The 19,190-nt window shown below is 45.4% G+C and overlaps 1 protein-coding gene across 4 annotated transcripts in view; it reads left to right on the top strand.

Annotated features, from left to right (window-relative positions):
• The first annotated feature begins 2,087 nt into the window (after window positions 1-2,087).
• Window positions 2,088-19,190, top strand: part of TMEM39A (transmembrane protein 39A) — a 29,421-nt gene continuing 12,318 nt past the window's right edge. The window contains exons 1-2 of one of the 4 annotated variants that reach the window (XM_039528449.1): window positions 2,805-3,297; window positions 18,656-18,707. In XM_039528449.1, the coding sequence (XP_039384383.1) occupies window positions 3,254-3,297; window positions 18,656-18,707 (96 nt within the window). In that variant the 5' untranslated portion in view covers window positions 2,805-3,253. Of the gene's footprint in view, window positions 2,107-2,763; window positions 3,298-18,655; window positions 18,708-19,190 lie in introns of those variants that run through there. The other 3 variants (XM_039528452.1, XM_039528464.1, XM_039528458.1) reach the window with 3 other exon arrangements.

Genomic DNA, 19,190 nt, shown 5'->3' on the forward strand with positions numbered 1-19,190 from the left:
TGCTGAGTTACAAGGCATATCTGCCTTCTCTCAATGGGTCAATTGTATAGCTGATAGTCCTTAATGGGCCATCAAGCGGGCTAGGCAGAGCTAACACCAACTTGTCTGGGATGTCACCCAGAAGCATAGCATAATTTTGAAGTACAGACACTATAAAGCCAATATTCATAACTTCCACTAAAAAATGATACATACATACAGACAGCATAATCATAACCAGCAACCCATAACCTGGTCTTAGACACCTTATATGACCCCCTTTACATAAGATTTGGTGCCACTACAGGACCTTGGTTGCGACCATGTTCTATATGGTCCCAGATTATATCAATAACGTCACAATTACCTTTGGAGTTTTTGGCTAGCTTTTCTTCAAACTCCTTTTGGGCTTTTCTTATTACATTTTTACACTTAATTTGGCAGTGTTTATGCTCCTTTCAATTTACCTCACTAGGATTTGACTTCCACTTTTTAAAAGATGCCTTTTTATCTCTCACTGCTTCTTTTACGTGATTGTTAAGCCACAGTGGCTCTTTTTTAGTTCTTTTACTGTGTTTTTTAATTTGGGGTATACATTTAAGTTGGGCCCCTCTTATGGTATCTTTGAAAAGTGTCCATGCAGCTTGCATTTCACTCTAGTCACTGTACCTTTTAATTTCTAACTAACCTCCTCATTTTTGCATAGTTCCCCTTTCTGAAATTAAATGCCACAGTGTTGGGCTGCTGAGGTGCTCTTCCCATTACAGAAATGTTAAATGTTATTATATTATAGTCACAATTTCCAAGCAGTCCTGTTATAGTTACCTCTTGGACCTGATCCTGCGCTCCACTCAGGACTAAATCGAGAATTGCCTCTCCCCTTGTGGGTTCCTGCACCAGCTGCTTCAAGAAGCAGTCATTTAAAGGACTGAGAAATTTTGTCTCTGCATTTTGTCCTGAGGTGACATGTACCCATCAATAACTTTAGGAGCAGTAGCTGGTACACATACATCGAAGTGCAGATGGAGGAGGTGCCTTTGGGAGGTTCTTCACAAGGAGGAGGGCTGGGAAACTGCCTTTTCCCAAGTGACAGCTGAGCTCCTGCTGTAGCTTTCCAGGTCCCCCCTAGTGTGGGCGAAGGCAGGGGAGGGACTAAAGTAGTGCAGCTGTAGCATTTCTTATATAGATGTACTCTCAGTGCCAGAGCTGGGATTTGCACTCCAGACTCCCTTCCTCTTAGTTGCCTGTCTAGGCCATTAAACCACATTACCTCTTATGTTATTGTGCTGCTCCAGTTTATGCCCAGAGCGCACTCTGACAACTCAGCAGAGGAGCCTGCTCAACTGCAAGCAGACCCCGATGGGTCTGTCTGCATTACATCTAGGTTCCCTGGCCCGCCAGGGATATTAGTTGGTGGCTCCTTCGTGGAGCCATGAGCATGGGCGTGTACCTGGTGCAGTTCATTCCCCTCCCTGACACTTGCTCCTTCTGTGGTGTGAGGGAGACTTGGATGTACATTTACATCAAGAGTGCCAGGTTGCAGCCCCTTTTCCGGTTCCTCCAGAATCTTCTCCTTAGGTTCTGGCTGCACTTTTCCCCACACCTCCTCATTTACCCACACCCCATCTGTGGCCCCACGTGAGACCTCCTTATCAACATCCATCTAGCGCTGGCCAAGATGGCCGTCCACCATACCAGGAGGAGGATGCTGGATGGGGAGGCACTCTGTGACTGTGGGGCCTATTTCCGCTCCTCCTGTAGTTTACGTCTCCGGGTAGAGTTCCTCTGGGCCGCATCCACTGGCTCTTTGGGACACCTTTGAGGAGCAGTGGACGTAGTCCCGGATTCTCTGCTTGGTGTCCTCCTCTGGCTCCCTGTTTTTGACCCTGTGACCCTCATGCCTATCCCTACCTTATTTGTTGTCTGCTGCATTCACTGTGTCCAGTGGCTCCTCCTCTAAATCTGGGGGAGGGGCCTAAGTGCAAGCAGCCAGGTGAGAGTGAGTCCACACTAGCCAGCAGCAGCTTGAGCAGCACTATCCCAGCCTCCGGACATGAAATTATCTGGCCTCCTCCTAAAAACTGAGGGACCCGTGGCATGGTTTTAATGTTGCCAACTCTCACAACGGTATTGCAAGTGTCAGGATAATTGGTGTATTTTGTAAAGGTCCAACTCCTGGAGTCACAGAATCACACAAGAATCTCAGCTTTCATTTAAAAACAAGTTTCTAACCTTCATGGTTGCAGAGAGAAGCTTGAAAAACGTGAACTGAACGCAGCCTGAAGGCTCCAAAACCAGCAGGCAAAGAAAAAGAACCCAGCATGGATTATTGTTTTTCAATCTCATAATTTATAAACCAATCTCAGAAGGCATTACGGTGCCTGGTGCTTGATCCGAGTGCTTGGCCTTGGCAATCCTGGCAGGTTTTCGTAGATCCTGAAAGCCAGTCCTGGCTGCGTGGGTGGCTGTAGAGGGCCAGGGCAGAGATTGAACAACACAAAGTTTGTTTGTTTGTTTAAAAAATCAGGGTCCAGCTAGAGATCAGCTGCCTTTGGGAGGCTCTTCACAAGGAGGAGGGCTGGGAAACTGCCTCTCCCCAAGTGAGAGCTGAGCTCCTGCTGTGGCTTTCCGGGTCCCCCTACTGGTGGGGGCAGAGCGGGCACCAAAGGCCAGTCCTGTGTGCCTAAGGGAGGGGACCGGGAGGGCGCCGCCCCACAGCAGGCTTTGCCACTACCAACATGGCTCCTCTCCCTGGCAGCCACCCCCCCCCCTTTCCCTTCCTGGGCTGGCCGCTGCTGTCGCCCTGTGATGAGAGCATCAGCCCTCACTGCCACGTCTCTCCTGGGGAGCAGCCGCCGCCGCCGCAGCTGAGGGGGGAAGAGGGAGCCGGCGAGCGCGGGGAAAGGTGGCGAGAGAAGGAGCGTGGGGGGGCTGGGCTAGGTTCTCCCGCCCCCTCCCTTCCTCCCTCCCCACTGCTCCCCGGGGAGCTGCTGAACCCCGACCCCCTGCAGCGTGGCCCTGCTGGGCAAGTGGCTGCACCCGCCCGTTTGGCCCTGGTGGGTGCTGGCAGGGTGGGTAGGTGCTAGGCGAGTCTTCCCGCGGGGTGGGGAGCCGGAGCCAGGCCTCCCACCCGGGTAACACGGTGCCTGCTGCTGCCAGGGCTGGGGAGGGACCCCGGGCTCGGCAGCGGCAGCAGCAGCTGCTGGTGTTGGGGGAGGGGGCTGGAGTGTGGCTCTTTGTTGCTGCTGTGTGAACGGGACCCTCCTCCTGGCTGATGTCTGAGCTGCACCACTACCTCCTCCATCCGCACTTCGATGTGTGAGTACCGGCTACTGCTCCTTCTCCAACCCCTGGGGCCCTCCCCTCCCCAACACACTGGGAGCCCCATCTCTCCCACCCCCACCCTAAGACCCTGACTCCCTCTTCCCGCCCCCCTTTTCCGCCATGGCTCTGTCCAGGTAACTTTTGTTCCTTTAATCACGAATTGCTGGGAGTTTAAAATGCATTAAACTGAGAGTTGGGGGAGTGGAGGATTGGTTTTAGTGCATCGTTAGGGCTTCTGCGTGGGGCTTTCCTCCCCGTTAATGGGGTGCTTGTGGCTCTGGGGGAGTTTCTACAAACCCAAACTGGGATTATGTGAAGATCCTGCACACGTATCCCAAGGAGTTACTCTTTAGATGCCTCTGGGCTGCAGGGTGTGTGGGAAGAATTACTGCCCCAGAGGAAAGGCTGCTACTTCTGAGAGGGACCAGTAATTCCAATGTTGCCTCTCTTTCTGGCCCAAGTACTCATCGTCTAAAAGAAACCTTGATACATGCAGTTGCAGCAGGGCTGATGAGATTCTGTAAACTTTATCTCCGGCAGCTCTTCTGGAGATAGGCTTAAGTTGCAAAATTGAGGTCCAGTTCTGGGTTTCAGACACCCCAAGTATAGGGGGGTGCTTGGAAAATAGATGAGAGATGTGCTGTTTGCAAAGTTAGTGTTTGGATTTTAAACACCACAAAGTTCATTTGGGCTTACGTTTGGGGTTGGTGTTTTTTAGAACACTACCCAGCATTTTAAATGATCAAGGAAAATATGATAGATTGAGTAGGACATGAGATATATAGAACTGATCAGAGCCACATATCATAAATGGTGAAACATAATTAATCTAAGCCCATATAACTTGTGATAAGACCCCATTCTCCTGAAGGTGGGAAGTGTGCAATGCACTTTCCTGTACTCCTAAGAAAGCCATGTATTGATTATCCTCCATTACGTGGAGTGGCAGTTAAAATGACGACTCTGCTTATTATATGAGGCTGCATGCTAACTATTCTGGGGTCGCTTTAACAATGAATATTCAACTGAAACAAGGATAGCTTTGTTTCCAGTGTTTGATAGCTGTTGTGCATGATTTTTGGATGTAAACAGCAGGCCCCTCATATCGCTTCCATTTGTGATGACTATACATGAATGAATGAGATGTCCATACTCCAAAGTGGTGGATTGTGAAGCTCTAAGAGAGAAGACCTCATCTTAGTTGCCAACCCAGAGGACTATGTACCTGCTGCCATCAGGAATTTTTGGATAGGGAAACTGATGTACAGAGATGGGGAAACAGCTGGTCCAAGATCACACAGCATGTCAGTGGCAGAATAGGAAATAGATGCCAAGCCCCTTGATTTCCATTCTGGTGCCCCTAAAATTCTTGATGTTTATGTCCATTCAAGTTTATTTGTTGGTGCCTCTTACTCCCCACTCTAGGAAGTTCCTTTAAGTGTTACTCTAAAACAGACCTTCACACAAAGCACCATACTGTCTGGCCCTATCAGTACCCAACGGGTAAAATCCTGACCCTACTGACATCAATGGGGTTTTGCCATTGACTTTTTTGAACCCAGGATTTTACCCAGTACCTGTAGGCCCTGATCATACTGGGATTCTCTAAGATGTGGACATTTCTGCTCTGTGTCTTGTTCTCAAGCAGCTGTCAATTTTCATTTTGCAGCCCAAACCGGCATATAGGATGGGAGTGCTGCCTACTGACGAGAGCTGGGCACTAGGAGTCAGCATTGCTGGTTTTTATTCTTTGCTCTGACACTGACTCAGTCTGTACACTTATGAAAACCAACTGGGTAGACCTCTTTAGTAATGGCTAGCAACACTGGGTGCCTAATTTGAGGCACTTTGGGAGGGACCCACAAAGTACTTATGTGCCCAAGTCTACAAAACTGCTGATAAACTCTTAGGTGGCTAAACTCGTTCGGTGCCTAAGTTTTTTCCCAGAGCCTGTGTTTCTGCCTCTGGGCATGTGCATTGGTGCCTCTCTCTAGGTATCCAGGCGCTATCTTCTGCCTAAACACCCAAATGTTTCATAGACCAGGAGAATAGAGCGACAGAGTGCTGTGGCACCTTATAGACTAACAGACGTATTGGAGCATGAGCTTTCGTGGGTGAAAGCATGCGTCTGACGAAGTGGGTATTTACGCATGAAAGCTTATGGTCTAATACGTCTGTTAGTCTATAAGGTGCCACAGGACTCTTTGTCGCTTTTTACAGATCCAGACTAACATGGCTACCCCTCTCATACAGGAGAATACAGGCATTCAGCTGCCTAAGTTGCCTGTGGGGCCCAATCTAGCAGGCATGCTCAGAGGCCACCTAATGGATTGGGGCCCATTTAAAAACAGTCTGGAGAAGGAGGTGGTGGCACTGCCGTCCTCCTAACTTTTAGCCCAGTGCTTAGAGCAGTGGTCCCCAACCTTTCAGTGTGGCAAGCGCCTGCCGAGGAGCATGGCCACCAGACAAGCAGCTGCCGAAATGCCACCGAGAAGTGGCAACGCCAAGACGCGTTGCCACCAAGAAGCATCACTGCCGAAATTCCGCTGCTTCTCGGTAGCATTTTGGCGGCGCCGCCTCTTGATGACACTGCTTCTCGGTGGCATTTTGGCAGCGATGCTTCTTGATGGTGCCGCTTCTTGGTGGCATTTCGGCAGCTGCTTGTCCAGCGGCAGGGCGCTCCCTTGTCAGTAGGCGGGCGCACATAGATGCCCCGGCGGGCCCCATGGCACCCGCAGGCACCGCGTTGGGGACCACTGGCTTAGAGCACTTGCCTGGGATGTGGGAGACTCAGGTTCAATTCCCACCTCTCTTCTAGACGGGGCGACAGGACTTGAACAGGGGTCTCTTCATCTCAGGAGAGGTGCTCTGGGATATTCTGTTGTGGGGCTCCCTCAGTCTCTCATTTTGAAGCTGTCCCACTGCAGATAAATAAACCACTGGACTGCAGAGCCATTCTCTCACTGTCTGGGCCAATGACTGACTCTCCCAGCCAGAGGGAGAGGGGAGAATGACTCTGCAGTCCAGTGGTTACGGCATCCATCTGGGAGGTGCCTATCTCAGAGAGAGGCAGGCTTACCACACACCCCTATCATCAGCATCTCCCATTAGGTAGTTTAGGCAGTTCAGCACCTAGTGTCCTGGCTTTTGTGGATCCCACTGTGTGGTGCGTGTCTCTCCACATTCACTGTGTAGTGAGCCTGGGTGCTTAGCTTGGCTTTGTGGATCTGAGTGTTGTTCCTGTGATTTTTCTTGGTGCTTAAAAGTTAGGCACCATGATACTCAGTGTTGCAATGGCTAAGTTCCTTCATGGATGCTAGCCGTGGAGCTTAATTTTTTCGGAAAGGCTGAGCCACTGCAGTTCTCACTGACTTCAGCTGGCGTTGCAGATGCCCAGTGCTTTTGAAAACAAGGTCCAAATTGTCTCAAGTTGAGCACTCAAAATTGATAATTTTGCAAATTTGGGCCTTACTTTCTCTGTGCCTCAGTTTTCCCATCTGTAAAAAGAGGATAATATTTACCTTCCTACTTGAGCAGGGGTTTTGTGAGAGTAAATTAGTTCTTGTAAAGCATCTTGAGTTCTTTAGATGAATAGCACTTGCAAGCTATCACTTTTCTAGTGATACTGATAGGATCTTGCTGTAGCTAACGTTGCAAAGTAGTATCAGTGTAGATAGGACCAGGGTTGGGCATTTGACCGGTCCAAAAATAATTTGCCAGTTGACTGGTCAAATATTGTCAAATACTGTCAGATATAGACATATTTTATAGCACTAATTTATTAAGATAGTAACAACAGTACCAAAGACAGATAGACTTTATGGTCTCAAACAGGCTTAACCTTAGATACTTACATGTAATTGCAAAAAAACAAGTTACTTAACTGAGTTGTTTTAACTCAGAAAAATGCAAAACACAATGAAATGAAGTTATAAAAAATGAAGGAATAATTATTATTACCTTTTTTAGCAATGTTAGGTTAGCATTTAAATGTGAACATTACTCAAGATTGAACAGTTACAAAAGAAAAAAATTGAAATTAAATAAAACAAACACAGAGCAACTATAAAAGATTTTAAAATGACTTTTTCCACTTTTTCTAGGTAGACATTCAAGTAGCTTAATGGCTGTGCTTCGTGCGTTGTAAATTGCCATGTACATTGATGGCCTGTTTACACATAAGGATAGAGATACATACAATATTGGTTCTAGAAGATTCTAGCCAATCAAGAGGCTCAACTTTTAATTAGTTTGCCCTTTTCCCCCAACAGGTGGCATTAGCATGTAGTAAAGTAAGTGATCAAGACTTTTAAGTAGGCTTGCTAACAGATGACAATCAAAAAGGTACGTTGGGCCTACATCAGGGCATTCTTTCTGGAATATTTAATGGTGGTCAGATAATAAGTCAGTTGACTGGTCAGTTGATCAGCTTTCTAGCCTGAACTGGCATTAGGAGGGAAATGTTTGCACTGGTGTAATGATATTGGTATACTAGTATAAATTACTCTAATGCATTGTTTTCTTACTCCTGTGTTTTTTGTGGGAACTTTTTACCTTTTGGGCTGAAATTCTTGGAAGATTTTTTGTTTGTTTGTTTTTTAATAAAGTTTGATCAAAATCCCATCCAGTGTTTTGGATTTAGGAGAGGGTAAAAACAAACCATTTTTGTGTGGGTGTGTAAAACTCAAAACAGCTGAACTTTGAATCTTCAAACTTGTCCTAAACACTGGACTCCAGAGTCATTCCCATGCGTGCTCTCTCTGGCCCAATGACTGTTCCACTGTGGATACATACTTAAATAGTCATTGGACTAGACAGAGAGAAAATGGGAATGGGTCTGTAGTCCAGTGGTTAGGGCTTGAAGGTGGGAGACTCTGGCTCCAGTGTCCCTGCTCTACTCATTCTTTCATTATTTATCCAGAGTACAGCAGCTTCAACAGGAGAGATTGAGGGAGCCTCAGATCAGACTATCTCGGATCCCAGTAGTTAGAGCCCTCTCTTAGGATTTGAAGATGAGTCTTCCCCATCTCTTCTCCCCTGCTGACAGAGAGGGGAGAATTGTACTTGGGTCTTCCATATCCTAGGCAAGTGCTGTAGTGATGGACTAAAAGTTATAAGGTGGTTGCTGCTGCTGCCGCTGCCTCCTCCCGGATTGCGCCCCCATGTAATTTAGTTGGCCAAATGCTTGTCTTCCCCTGATTTGTGAATCACTCTGGGGCTTAGGTGGGAGACACGTGTCCGGACACCTTGAGGGAGGCAGCAGTGTGCATACCCAGAGGCAGGCAGGAACGTTCAGCAGCAGTTTTGTGGATCAGAGTATAGCCAAAATTAGGATGTGGGCACCCAACCCGCAGACATAAGCACTTAAGTACCTTGTGGTCCAAAGTTCCATGCCCAGAAATCAGGACAGTCTGAAAACTAAGATCGCTCTGGCAGTATTAAATCAGCTAGCATTACTGTTGTGTATTTATGGCCTAAACTCAGTTTAGGCATCTAAATGCACACTAAGGGTATGTCTATGCTACCTGCCAGATCGGCGGGTAGTGATCGATCTATCGGGGATCGATGACACAATAAATCGATCCACGAATGCGCTCCCTGTCGACTCCGGAACTCCACCAGGGTGAGAGGCAGAAGCGGAGTTGACGGGGGAGCGGCGGCTGTCGATCCTGCACCACGAGGACGTGAAGTAAATTGATCTAAGATATGTCGACTTCAGCTACGCTATTCTCGTAGCTGAAGTTGCGTATCTTAAATCGATTTCCTTCCCCCCTCCCGCTCCCCCAGTGTAGACCAGGCCAAAGGGACCGAAATAAATGTAGCCTGGTATTCAAAGGAACAGATACTATGAGAAGCTGGGGGAGCTCAGCTCTTCTGGAAATCAAGCCACTTTTACTCAAGTCCCTAAATGCAGATTAAGGTGCAAGAACCCAAATTTAAAAATTTTGGCTAATTCCCAGCCCTCTCCCTCTTTCCCTTGTTAAATGTGAACCTTAATGTTATGGAATTAGTGCAGACTATTAAGATATGGGAGGGCTGAGTTAAGGTTGCAGGAACTACTTGAATGCTTGGAATCTGACTTTTTATTCCCTGATCTTGCAACCTTAATTCTGCAGTAATGGTTTTTTTTCATTGTACTTGAATATGTTTCTTTACACAGGCCTGAGTCCTGCAGCCCTGTTCTGTTCAGTGACAAAGAGGCTGCAAAGCCAACTTAGCTGGCTCCAGAGAAATACCTCCGGACAGTAGCTCTGGGTCCCCCTTCCTGCCCAGCCCCACACATAAGGTGGGAGGGGCGGCTTGAAGGATAGCTGGAATGCCATGTACTTTGGTCTCTCTGGGCTGCAGAGCAACCCATTGAGAGCTGCCTTATGTTGTAGCAGATTCATCACCACCTATATTTTCGTAAAGTGTCTAGCATATTTGGGGCCCTACTGTAATATCTAGAAAGATTAAATAATATGCCCCATCACCCCCAGTCAAGTAGAGGTTAGTATTTTTTTTAAAGGGGATACTATTATATTTTTAAAAAAGTGATTAGAAAACTCTGTTCCTAGTACTCTGAAATTCTTTTACTGTTAGTAAGCTGAGTGTTGTTGTTTACGTGGCACTATGAACTGCTTAGTGCTTAACAGAGACGGACAAGACAGGGATCAAATTCTGCTCTCAGTTACAGCAGAAGTTTGAGCCCCTCAAACCCAACCCATCTCCACAATTTTTGGGAGCTCCTCCATGGGCCATGTGTGTGGTGAGCCTGCGTCTCCACACGTCTCTGTGTCTCTCCCAACTTTCTTCTAGCTCTTCACGAAGCACTGGTACCGTGGCTGCCTGGGCTACTTTCATGATAAGGCGTTGGGCTTCCAGAGCATGACTGGGGAACTGGTACAATTTCATGCTGACCTCCATTATTTTGACTTGCTCAGAGAGCTCCCACAGGCTAAGGGGGGATGATGATGCCACGTTGAGCAGCCTTCCCCCCAATTAGTCCCCTTGGAGAACTTACTCAACCCGCAGCACTGGCTTTTCTGAACGATACTACCCACCACCAGATCTGTTGCTCTATGCTCCCCTCTTGGGCTGGGGGCAGGGGAGCATATTCCTTCCCCCTCCTCCCTCAACTATTTTACAGTGTGAAACTTTTTAACAGGTGCATTTTTTTTAAATAGGTGAATCTTCAGTCATGTGACTTGGCTAAATCATTCATTAGACATCGCAGTGCCTCGTGAAAGGTTTCTGACATCTTTAATGGGGCATGTGCATTCTACTAAGTCATTTCCAGCCCTGTTTGACTTTTTGGACTGAACATTTTGCAAGCGGAAGCAGAGACTTCTGGTGAGAAGTAGACAGTATGCATTATGCAACCTGGCTTGTAAAAGCTAGGCAGGCTGGCTGACTGGTACAATACATGCTACTGCTGCATAACCTGTGTGCCTGTGGGGGCAGTTTCAGAATTGTTGATTTAAAACAAAAGTGTCAATGGACCTCATGGTCTGGGAATGTCTTTAAAGGAGCATGCAGGTAAACTCAGGAGGCCAAATCAGTCCCTGGGTATAACTAACCACTTCAGTGGAGTTACACTGAGAATGAGTCAGCTTGGCCTGTTGTATTTTTCTTGGGTGAGATTCTCCCCCCCCCCCCTCCCAATATGATTTTTGTAGGCTCCTGAATGCTTATTTCCAACAAGGTCAATGAGAGTTGAAGGCACTTGCACCTGGCAGGATGCATTCATAACCTCACAGTATAAGGTGATTAGTTATAGTGTCTTACATAGTTCAATATTTGCTATCTAGATACCACAGGAAAAAAAAAAATAAAAGCAATGTATATCTGAGCAATGGCATGTGTGACTGTATATACAGGCTCCCATACACAAATTAAATGTTCAGAACAGTTTTTAAAAATACCTGTCACAATTTCACTCTCTCCATAAGTGTGAATGGACAGTCGCTAGAAGTTGCTATTGCATTGATACTCTCCAGCATGAATTCTAGCCTAATGACATGGAACAGGACTCGGGCAATTCAGCTCTCATTTCATTGCACAAGAAAGCAGGGACATTCAAAGTTGCTGCAAGGTAAATTCTGATTTTTTTAGATATATTACAGGTACATTTAACATCACACACAGACACACACACTAGAATTTGAAACAGCTTTGAAAGTCTCCAGCTTTCTGATTGGAATGGAATCCCCCAGGTCCTACTGCATGTCATCAAACAGTAAAGGGGACAGATTTCCCATCTGATTTGTAATTATTCTTTAGCCTATTTTGAGCCTATTAAAAAAAAAAATCCTAGTGATTTCTGCTTTGTAATATGCGTTGTACTGATTGAATTACCTTTTATATTAAAAATTCTAGTTGGTAAACAGGCACGGACAGGAGAAATGCTGCTTTTGTTTGTTTAAGAAAATCTTGTAAAACAATTAGCAGTTACAGTAAAAGCTTTTTTACCCGGCATTTTGGGAAATGGGGGGTACCAGTAAGTGAAGAATGCCGGTTAACTAAGAGGGAAGGAGTTTGGGTGTGGGAGGGGGCTCCGGGCAGGGCATTGGGGATGGGTTTCAGGGTGCTGATCTGGGGGGTGTTGGTTCACCTCGAGTGGCTCCCCACAAGCGGCAACCTGTCCCTGCTGTTCCTTGGTGGAGGCATGGCAGGTGGCTCTGTGCGCTGCACCCACCCTGCCCTGAGCGCTGGCTCAGCAGCTCCCATTGGCCGGGAACTGCAGCCAATGGGAGCTGCAGGGGAGGCGGCTGTGGGCAAAGGCAGCACGCAGAGCCACCTGCTGCGCCTCCGCTTAGGAGCAGTCAGGACAGGTTGTTGCTTGCGGGAAGCTGCCCAAGGTGAGCACCCCCCAGATCTGGCACCCCAAAACCTGTCCCAAGCCTCAACTCCCTTCCCTGAGCCCCCTCCCGCACCCAAATTCCCTCCCAGAGCCTGCGCTGCAGTCCCACGCCCCCTCCAGCACTCCGAACCCCTTGTGGCCGTTCCTCTGCCTAGGAGCAGCAGGGACATGTCGCTGCTTCCGGGGAGCCAGATAGGGAGCCTGCTGGCCCCGCACCAACCGGACTATAAACCAGACTTTCTGTGAAGATTAGAAATGCTGGTTTATGGAGCTTTCCGGTTGGTACAGGGCCAGATAACACAGCTTTTACTGTATATAGTGCTGTACAAACATTAACTACCCCCCTGCAAGGCAAAAAATAATCCCTGTTTTACAGATGAGGAAATTCAGGCCCAGAGAGGTGAAGTGATTTGGTCAAGGTGTCACAGCAAGTCAGTGGAAGAGCTAGAACACCGGAAATTCCTGGCTCCCAGTCCTGTATGTGGGCCACTAGGCCATGCATCTTTTGTGTGAGAGGCCGGGTGAGAATATATGGGGCTTCTCAGAGTTTGTAGTAAACCTTGAATTTTTCAGTAGTTAACTTGACCAAGCAGTGGCAATTTTTTTATGAAATTAGCACACAGGATCCTAGGTCAGAATCTTTTGTCATACAAGTGGCTTTAAAAATAAAGTTTTTTCCCCTCCACTCACATAACTCACAATATTTAAATCCTCAGTGCTCCTAGCTGAAATTTCCCTCCCTATTGTCATGCAGTGGGCTATCAATAAGAGGGCTGCATGTCTGCTCTTTAATGGTGGCTGCGTTTTCAGTGATACTGTATGAATGTACAGTTGCTTGTCTTCATTCCACAGAATTTAGCAATTCAAGAATTATGTGTTTATATACACATACAGTGGCAATAAATTGTCTCATGTGTACTCTGCCTGCTAATCCATTTTCCCTGGGATTTATTCTAACAGTCCAACCTCTGAACTGCTTCAGAAATGCCATTTATAAAACTTTTTTTTTTTTTTAATTTTCCCCAAAATTATTCTGCCTTGAGGAGGCCTAGGGTGGGTGATACTCAACCCTAGACTAGTGGCACATTTGAGGTCTAAGATCTCATAACTCATCAGGTATAGAAGCAGTTGTTTTATACCAATGAGATGAACAGGGGATTACTCATTCCTATTAGTGTATAAGGCTTTTGTTTCTAGCCCTGGTAGGATGTGAGATATCAGACCTTATAACTGTGTCATTATTATGTATAGAAATGCTATTTTGGGTATCAAGCTTAAACTGTTTCCAGCTCTCGGATGACAAAGCCAAGTGGCTTTTGGGTAACATTCTTAGTTTAGTAATTCCTGCCAGCTTCTTTATTTTAAATCTCACATGCTGGATGAGACGTGAGCATTGCTGTCCCCTTCCCTTTATGATTGAGAAACATCAGAATTGTAAGACCAAAATAGACCAATGATCCAACTAGTCAGAACTCTTGTTCAAGAACAGACCATCTCTGCAGTTCTTTCTCCTTGTCTTACCAGAACAAACCAATGCTGTCTGTAGTCCAGTATCCTGCCTTTGACAGATACTAATGCCATATTACAAAGGAGGCTGAAGAAACCCACTGTGCCGCTGGGTAATTGTGTAACCCTATACTCTTGGTGAGAAATTTCTTCCTGACTGTTGGCTGTTGATCAGTTTACACCCTGAGGCATGAAGACTGATGGCTCCTGTAATTTTTTCCATCCTTGCTAGCATAACTACAAATGTCCTCATTCATACAATTATTTAATCCTTCATTACAATTTTACTAAGCTGTTTGCTTCAACAGCATCCTGCAGCAGTTAGTGCCCTGTGATAATTATATGCTGCTGAAGTATTTTCTCTTACTGCTTTTAAAGTTTTGCTTTGTTTTTCTATTAAGGAAAGGGTTCAGTAAGAGTGCCTGACTGCCCCCTCCCACTCACATTTTCCCCTGTACCTTAAAGATGGCCATGTCCCGTCCCCATCTCCGAAGGTCTCTTCTTTACACCCCTCCATTAAGGCAGTCTGAGGCAATGGCTGAGGGGTATAAAAATGAGGTGTGTGTAGATGTGTCCGAAACTTGCAGTGAGTATGCCCCAAAAATGTAGCTAAATTGAGCCCCATGCACTTTGCTGTGGGTTGTTTTTTCAGATGAGACTTTCACAGCCAAGCTCCTGTCTCCTGCATGGACATTGAGTGCCATGGAAGTTTTAAAGAGCAGGTGTTTGTCCCATTGTCTTTGACCAATACTTTCCACACCAGTGCCCTTCTTGCCGGCTGTTTTCCTCTGCAGAGATGGATGCATTTCAGTGGTACTGTGTATATATACAGCAAATGAGGCTTTGTCTGCCTTTCATTATTAATTTCTGCACTTTTCCCAGTTTTGGGTCACACACTGGGACCGGTTGATGACTCCTTTCCATTTGCCAATATTGTGCTTTATGGTGAACCCTGCATAAGTCGGCTTGTTACTTCTGAATTTAAATTCTGAAGGGGAGAGGAGTTCTGTCACCGATTTTAAAAATGAATCCAATCGTACTGATAATGAGCCCCCTGACCCTGGATCTTGGAACAGATTTGAAGCCTTAACTTTGAATTTGCTGGCTCAGTGGCTCTGGAGTCAGACCGTGACTATGCTTTATAATTTTTCTGTCTCTCTGGTGGTTTAATACTCTCTTTATCTGTTGCTTCTGAGTGTTCCATGCAGCGCGGGAACATGGAAAATGTGCTGACTTCAGAGGTCTGCTAACTGGTTATGTCTCCCTGAATGGGGGAGGGGTGCAGGGTTTTGCTTGCAGGTGGCAGGTGTGTTCTTTTATTACCAGTGGGTGTTGAAAAGTTGTGTTTATTGCTGGGGGCCGTGCAAGCCAAATATTTAGTTTGCAGTCTGACAACCTGACGGTTATTTCTGCATGAAAATGGGTTTGGAAAAATGTAAGTACAACCTCTGTTTTAGCTCGGGTGATGCTAGTACAATGCTGTTGTACAAGTACCATCTCAGTTTTAGCTACAGCAATGTGACAAAGCAAGCAGTGTTATTAATGGTTAGAGCACAGGACTGGGAGTCAGGACTTTTACCTTCCGTTCCTAGCTCTGCGTTATGCTGGGCATGTCACCTGCCTTCTCTCTAAGTTTTTCCATCTGTAAAATGGGGACAAAGATTCTCTGGTTTAAGAGGGTGTGCAGAGGGTTTAAAGCAAGTCAGAAATTGGCCCTTATGTCAGGGCTTGCTGCAGAAGTTTGTTGAAGAGAGAAAAGCATTTTTTTTTTCAAAGTGTATGTAATGTAACTTCATTGATCCTTTAGGCGTGGGATTAGGTTTGTTAGATGAATGGAAGTCTGGGATTAGATTGATCAGAGAATGGAGTTGATTGGGGCAGTTATAGCCAAGATTCTTAGCATTATTTGTTTGGTTTTGGGGGGAAAAAATGAAATAGGGGAGGAAAAAGAAGAGAGAGAAAGGAATGGAAGGATTGTATATTTTTTTACAATAAAAGTCATACCTCAACTTTTATTTGTTATACTCCCAAAAGCCAGAAGATTTTGTCCTGCTCTCCTCTATCCCTCTTCTGGGTAGGAAGCTACCTTTGTGGCTCTGTCTGCCCTAGGCAAAACAGGTTTCAGATTAGCAGCTGTGTTAGTCTGTATCCGCAAAAAGAACAGGAGTACTTGTGGCACCTTAGAGACTAACAAATTTATTTCAGCATAAGCTTTCATGGGCTACAGCCCACGATAGTTTATGCTCAAATAAATTTGTTAGTCTCTAAGGTGCCACAAGTACTCCTGTTCTCTATGCAAACCAGGCATTCCAAACAAACCATTGGTTTGGATACACTGAGCTTCTCTCACCTGTACAGCTGCTCATGTCCACTTGCAGCAGCTGTCCCAAGTGTTCTGCAGGTGGTGGCTGTATCATTCAGTTGCAGCACCTGGGATGAAGTCTGTCATTCAGACTTGGCTGAACTGATGTAGTCTTAAAAGGTCTCTTGCCACGAGAATTGCAATGGCACTTGTTCAGCTAGTCCTCTGAACCCCATCCATGTGAATTCAGTGCCCCATGTTTGGAAATTACACAAAAGCCCCTGCTCTCAGAAGCAGGGCAAGACAATATGGGGTAGGTACTGGAAGGATACTAGAGTGCACTGGTCCTGGTGTGGTTATAAGATGTGCTATGCCATAGGAATGAATGAGGGGACCTGCCACATCATGTAGTTACCCCAAGCGAGGGGAACTGTCACAGGGACATCAGAAGTCCCCCTGGTCTTTCTCCTCTTCCTTCCTTGGTTTTTCCAGTCTTCTCTCCGCCCATTCCTTTTCCTTGCTCCTTACCTCCCTTCCCCCACCTTCCAGCACTAATGGATTTGGACACTGGCAGCGGTTCTAGTTCTGGTGACTAGCATCCTGGTACTGGACATGCTGATAGTGTTCTGTCAGATGTTGCTGATAGCTCCTTTTATGGTTAGTGCTGATTCCACTGGGACAGCTTCTTGTGCTTTCCTGTGGGAGGCAGGGCGAAGGGGCATCAGGTCGGCAATGCACAGTTTCATAGGCATGGCAGCACCCTGGTCGTTGTCTCTGCCTAGCCAGAAAGCAAGGGCATGCAAGTGGAAAATCACACTCACCTGTGAGTTGTGTATGTACTGTAATGTACACATGCGCCTGTAGGGCACAAGGAGATGGGATAGAGACAGGAAAGTCTATTTAGGGGCTTAGAGGAAGGATACATTTTCTGTGCATGTGATCATGGTGCAGGCAGATAACAGGTGGCCTGTGAGAGACAATATGGTGTCAAATCTAGGTACTTAACAGTCTCAACAGAGAGGGCTGATATCTGCCATTTTTGTTCACTTCTTATGACTGAGACTATATACATGAAGCATCCCTGACATGCAGCCACCTGTAGGGTAGAAGGTGGCTGGTCAGAGCAGAGCAACAACAGAAATCAGGGGATCTTCACATCTTTTTCAGAACTTCAAGTTCCAGTCTCCCTTCTCACCGGCTAGCAGAAACTGCACAATATTCAATGGATCTACCTTGGAAGGACAAAGAGTTGGTTTGACTCCTACTGGGGTTTAAACCTGTGGCTGTAGGGAGTGCATGGATTTCAGGAATGAGGACTAGACAATCCCAAAGCCATTCTTTTTAGTAATTGTTTTTTAAGCAACATTACAAGATAATTAAAAATTCTCAATATTCTTATTTGAGAGAGTACATCAGCATGTTAGACAACTTTTTTATTTAGTTGTGCTTTTAAAAATGCAGTTCTACTCTGAAAAGTGACTGTGAAAATGGCATCTTGGGATGTTATATTTGTCTCTTGATGACTCCGGATCAAATTACTCTGTTTACAAGTAAAAGGTATTTTTTTTTCTAACTGCCAGCTCTGCAAACTCAAACTGGGATCTGAGAGCTAAGCTGGGTGCTTTTCAGCTTGCACCTCATCACCAGCAACAAAGCCTGTGAATAACAAATACTGCCTTCAGTGCAACCCATTTTGCCATGGGTTTCAGAGCTGCAATTGAAAGAAGGTTTTGGCTGTGCATTTGGAATAATTCTGAGAAACAATTCTGCTGGTGGTGCACAAGCCAGAATAGCCTCCAGCTCACTCTCCAGTAGTTGTGCTGGCACTGCAGAGATAACAAGTAAAGAGAAGAACATACTTATTTTTGTTTCAAATGAGCAGCTTGATACACATAGGGGTCAGGTGCATTGGAATAAGAGATTATGGGCAGTTACACAGGTGCTTTTCGGAGTTGAACCATACCTTAAATGAAATAATTAAAAACCTTAAAGATACTGTTTTTCTTAAAGGAACACTGGCTTTAAGGCCCAAAATGTAGTTTTCAGTCCAAATTCATTCCTGATGTAGCTGCATTGAGTTCCCTGGAGTTAAACCAGGGGTGAATCTGGCCCGTTTGTGTGTGTTAAAAAAATGGGTGGTGTGCAAATTTTGCTCTTATTTACACCAGGGTACTTTGAGACTGACTCCACTGAAGTCAATAGAGTTATAGCCACGTGAATCTTGAATAACAGAGATCAGAGTTTAGCCCTGTATATGTGTATAGGGATTAGAAAGGCAGATTTAAAAAAACCTATTGTGAGTAGAATATGTTTTTAATTTAATTGAAAGGGGTTTATATACACTCTTATTTAACAATGGAAACCCTCCAGCAGCTGTGCTAAGGCCTAAAACCAGAAGGTGAAAGTGGCCACTCTGATTTCAGTGTGCAAGCTAATAAGTAAACAGACTCCATAAATTGCTAGACAAAAATAAGATTTGTTAAATTCTTTTATGAATTATTGACTGTGCAATGGATAACACAGGGAAAGAAGTTTTGTAAGTGCTCCTTTAATGCCTATAGTTAAACTACAGGCCCTTGGATATTATGCCCTCTACCATAAAGCATTCCTTTAGGGAGAATTAGATGAATAGTTTTCCCAGTTTATAAATTAATCTCGTTTTGCTTAAAATACCTTTTAAAGTTGTTCCTTTAATGTTTTAGAGTCTTCCATCCTTCCCTCTCTGAGTTTATAAGAAGTCTCAGGAAGCTTCAAGTGAGTTCTACGGTATATATTGCCCCTTCTGTAGGATATATGCTGGTTTGCTATTGTACAGATGCTCATGACTGAAAGTGGCCAATGGGAAGTCTCCTACATGGCCAATACATCAATTGCACAGAACTCCTTTATTAGTGATTTGCCTTACCTAACCTGTCACGAGCACAAGTGCTCCACTGAGAGCTTGGTCCATGGCAAGTTTGAGGTCTAATAATCATTAGTGACTTAAGAAAACACAAAAGACAACATCATTTTCTTTTTAAAGTGACTTCAAAGGACTTTTTTTTTACAGTTGAACTTGTACCCTCTTTTCCTTCATTAGAATAGATTTTTAAAAAAGCCTGTGGTTTCTTTTCTGCTTGTATTTTATCTTAAAATATCAGAAACCTCAAGTCTAGCCTTCCCTAATTTTGCTGGAGAACTTTTAAAAGGTCTAAAGAAACTACTGCAAGTTTTCATGCATGAATTGAAAAGGCAAAG

This window comes from Mauremys reevesii, linkage group 1 (assembly GCF_016161935.1).
Source record: "Mauremys reevesii isolate NIE-2019 linkage group 1, ASM1616193v1, whole genome shotgun sequence".
Taxonomy (NCBI): domain Eukaryota; kingdom Metazoa; phylum Chordata; order Testudines; family Geoemydidae; genus Mauremys; species Mauremys reevesii.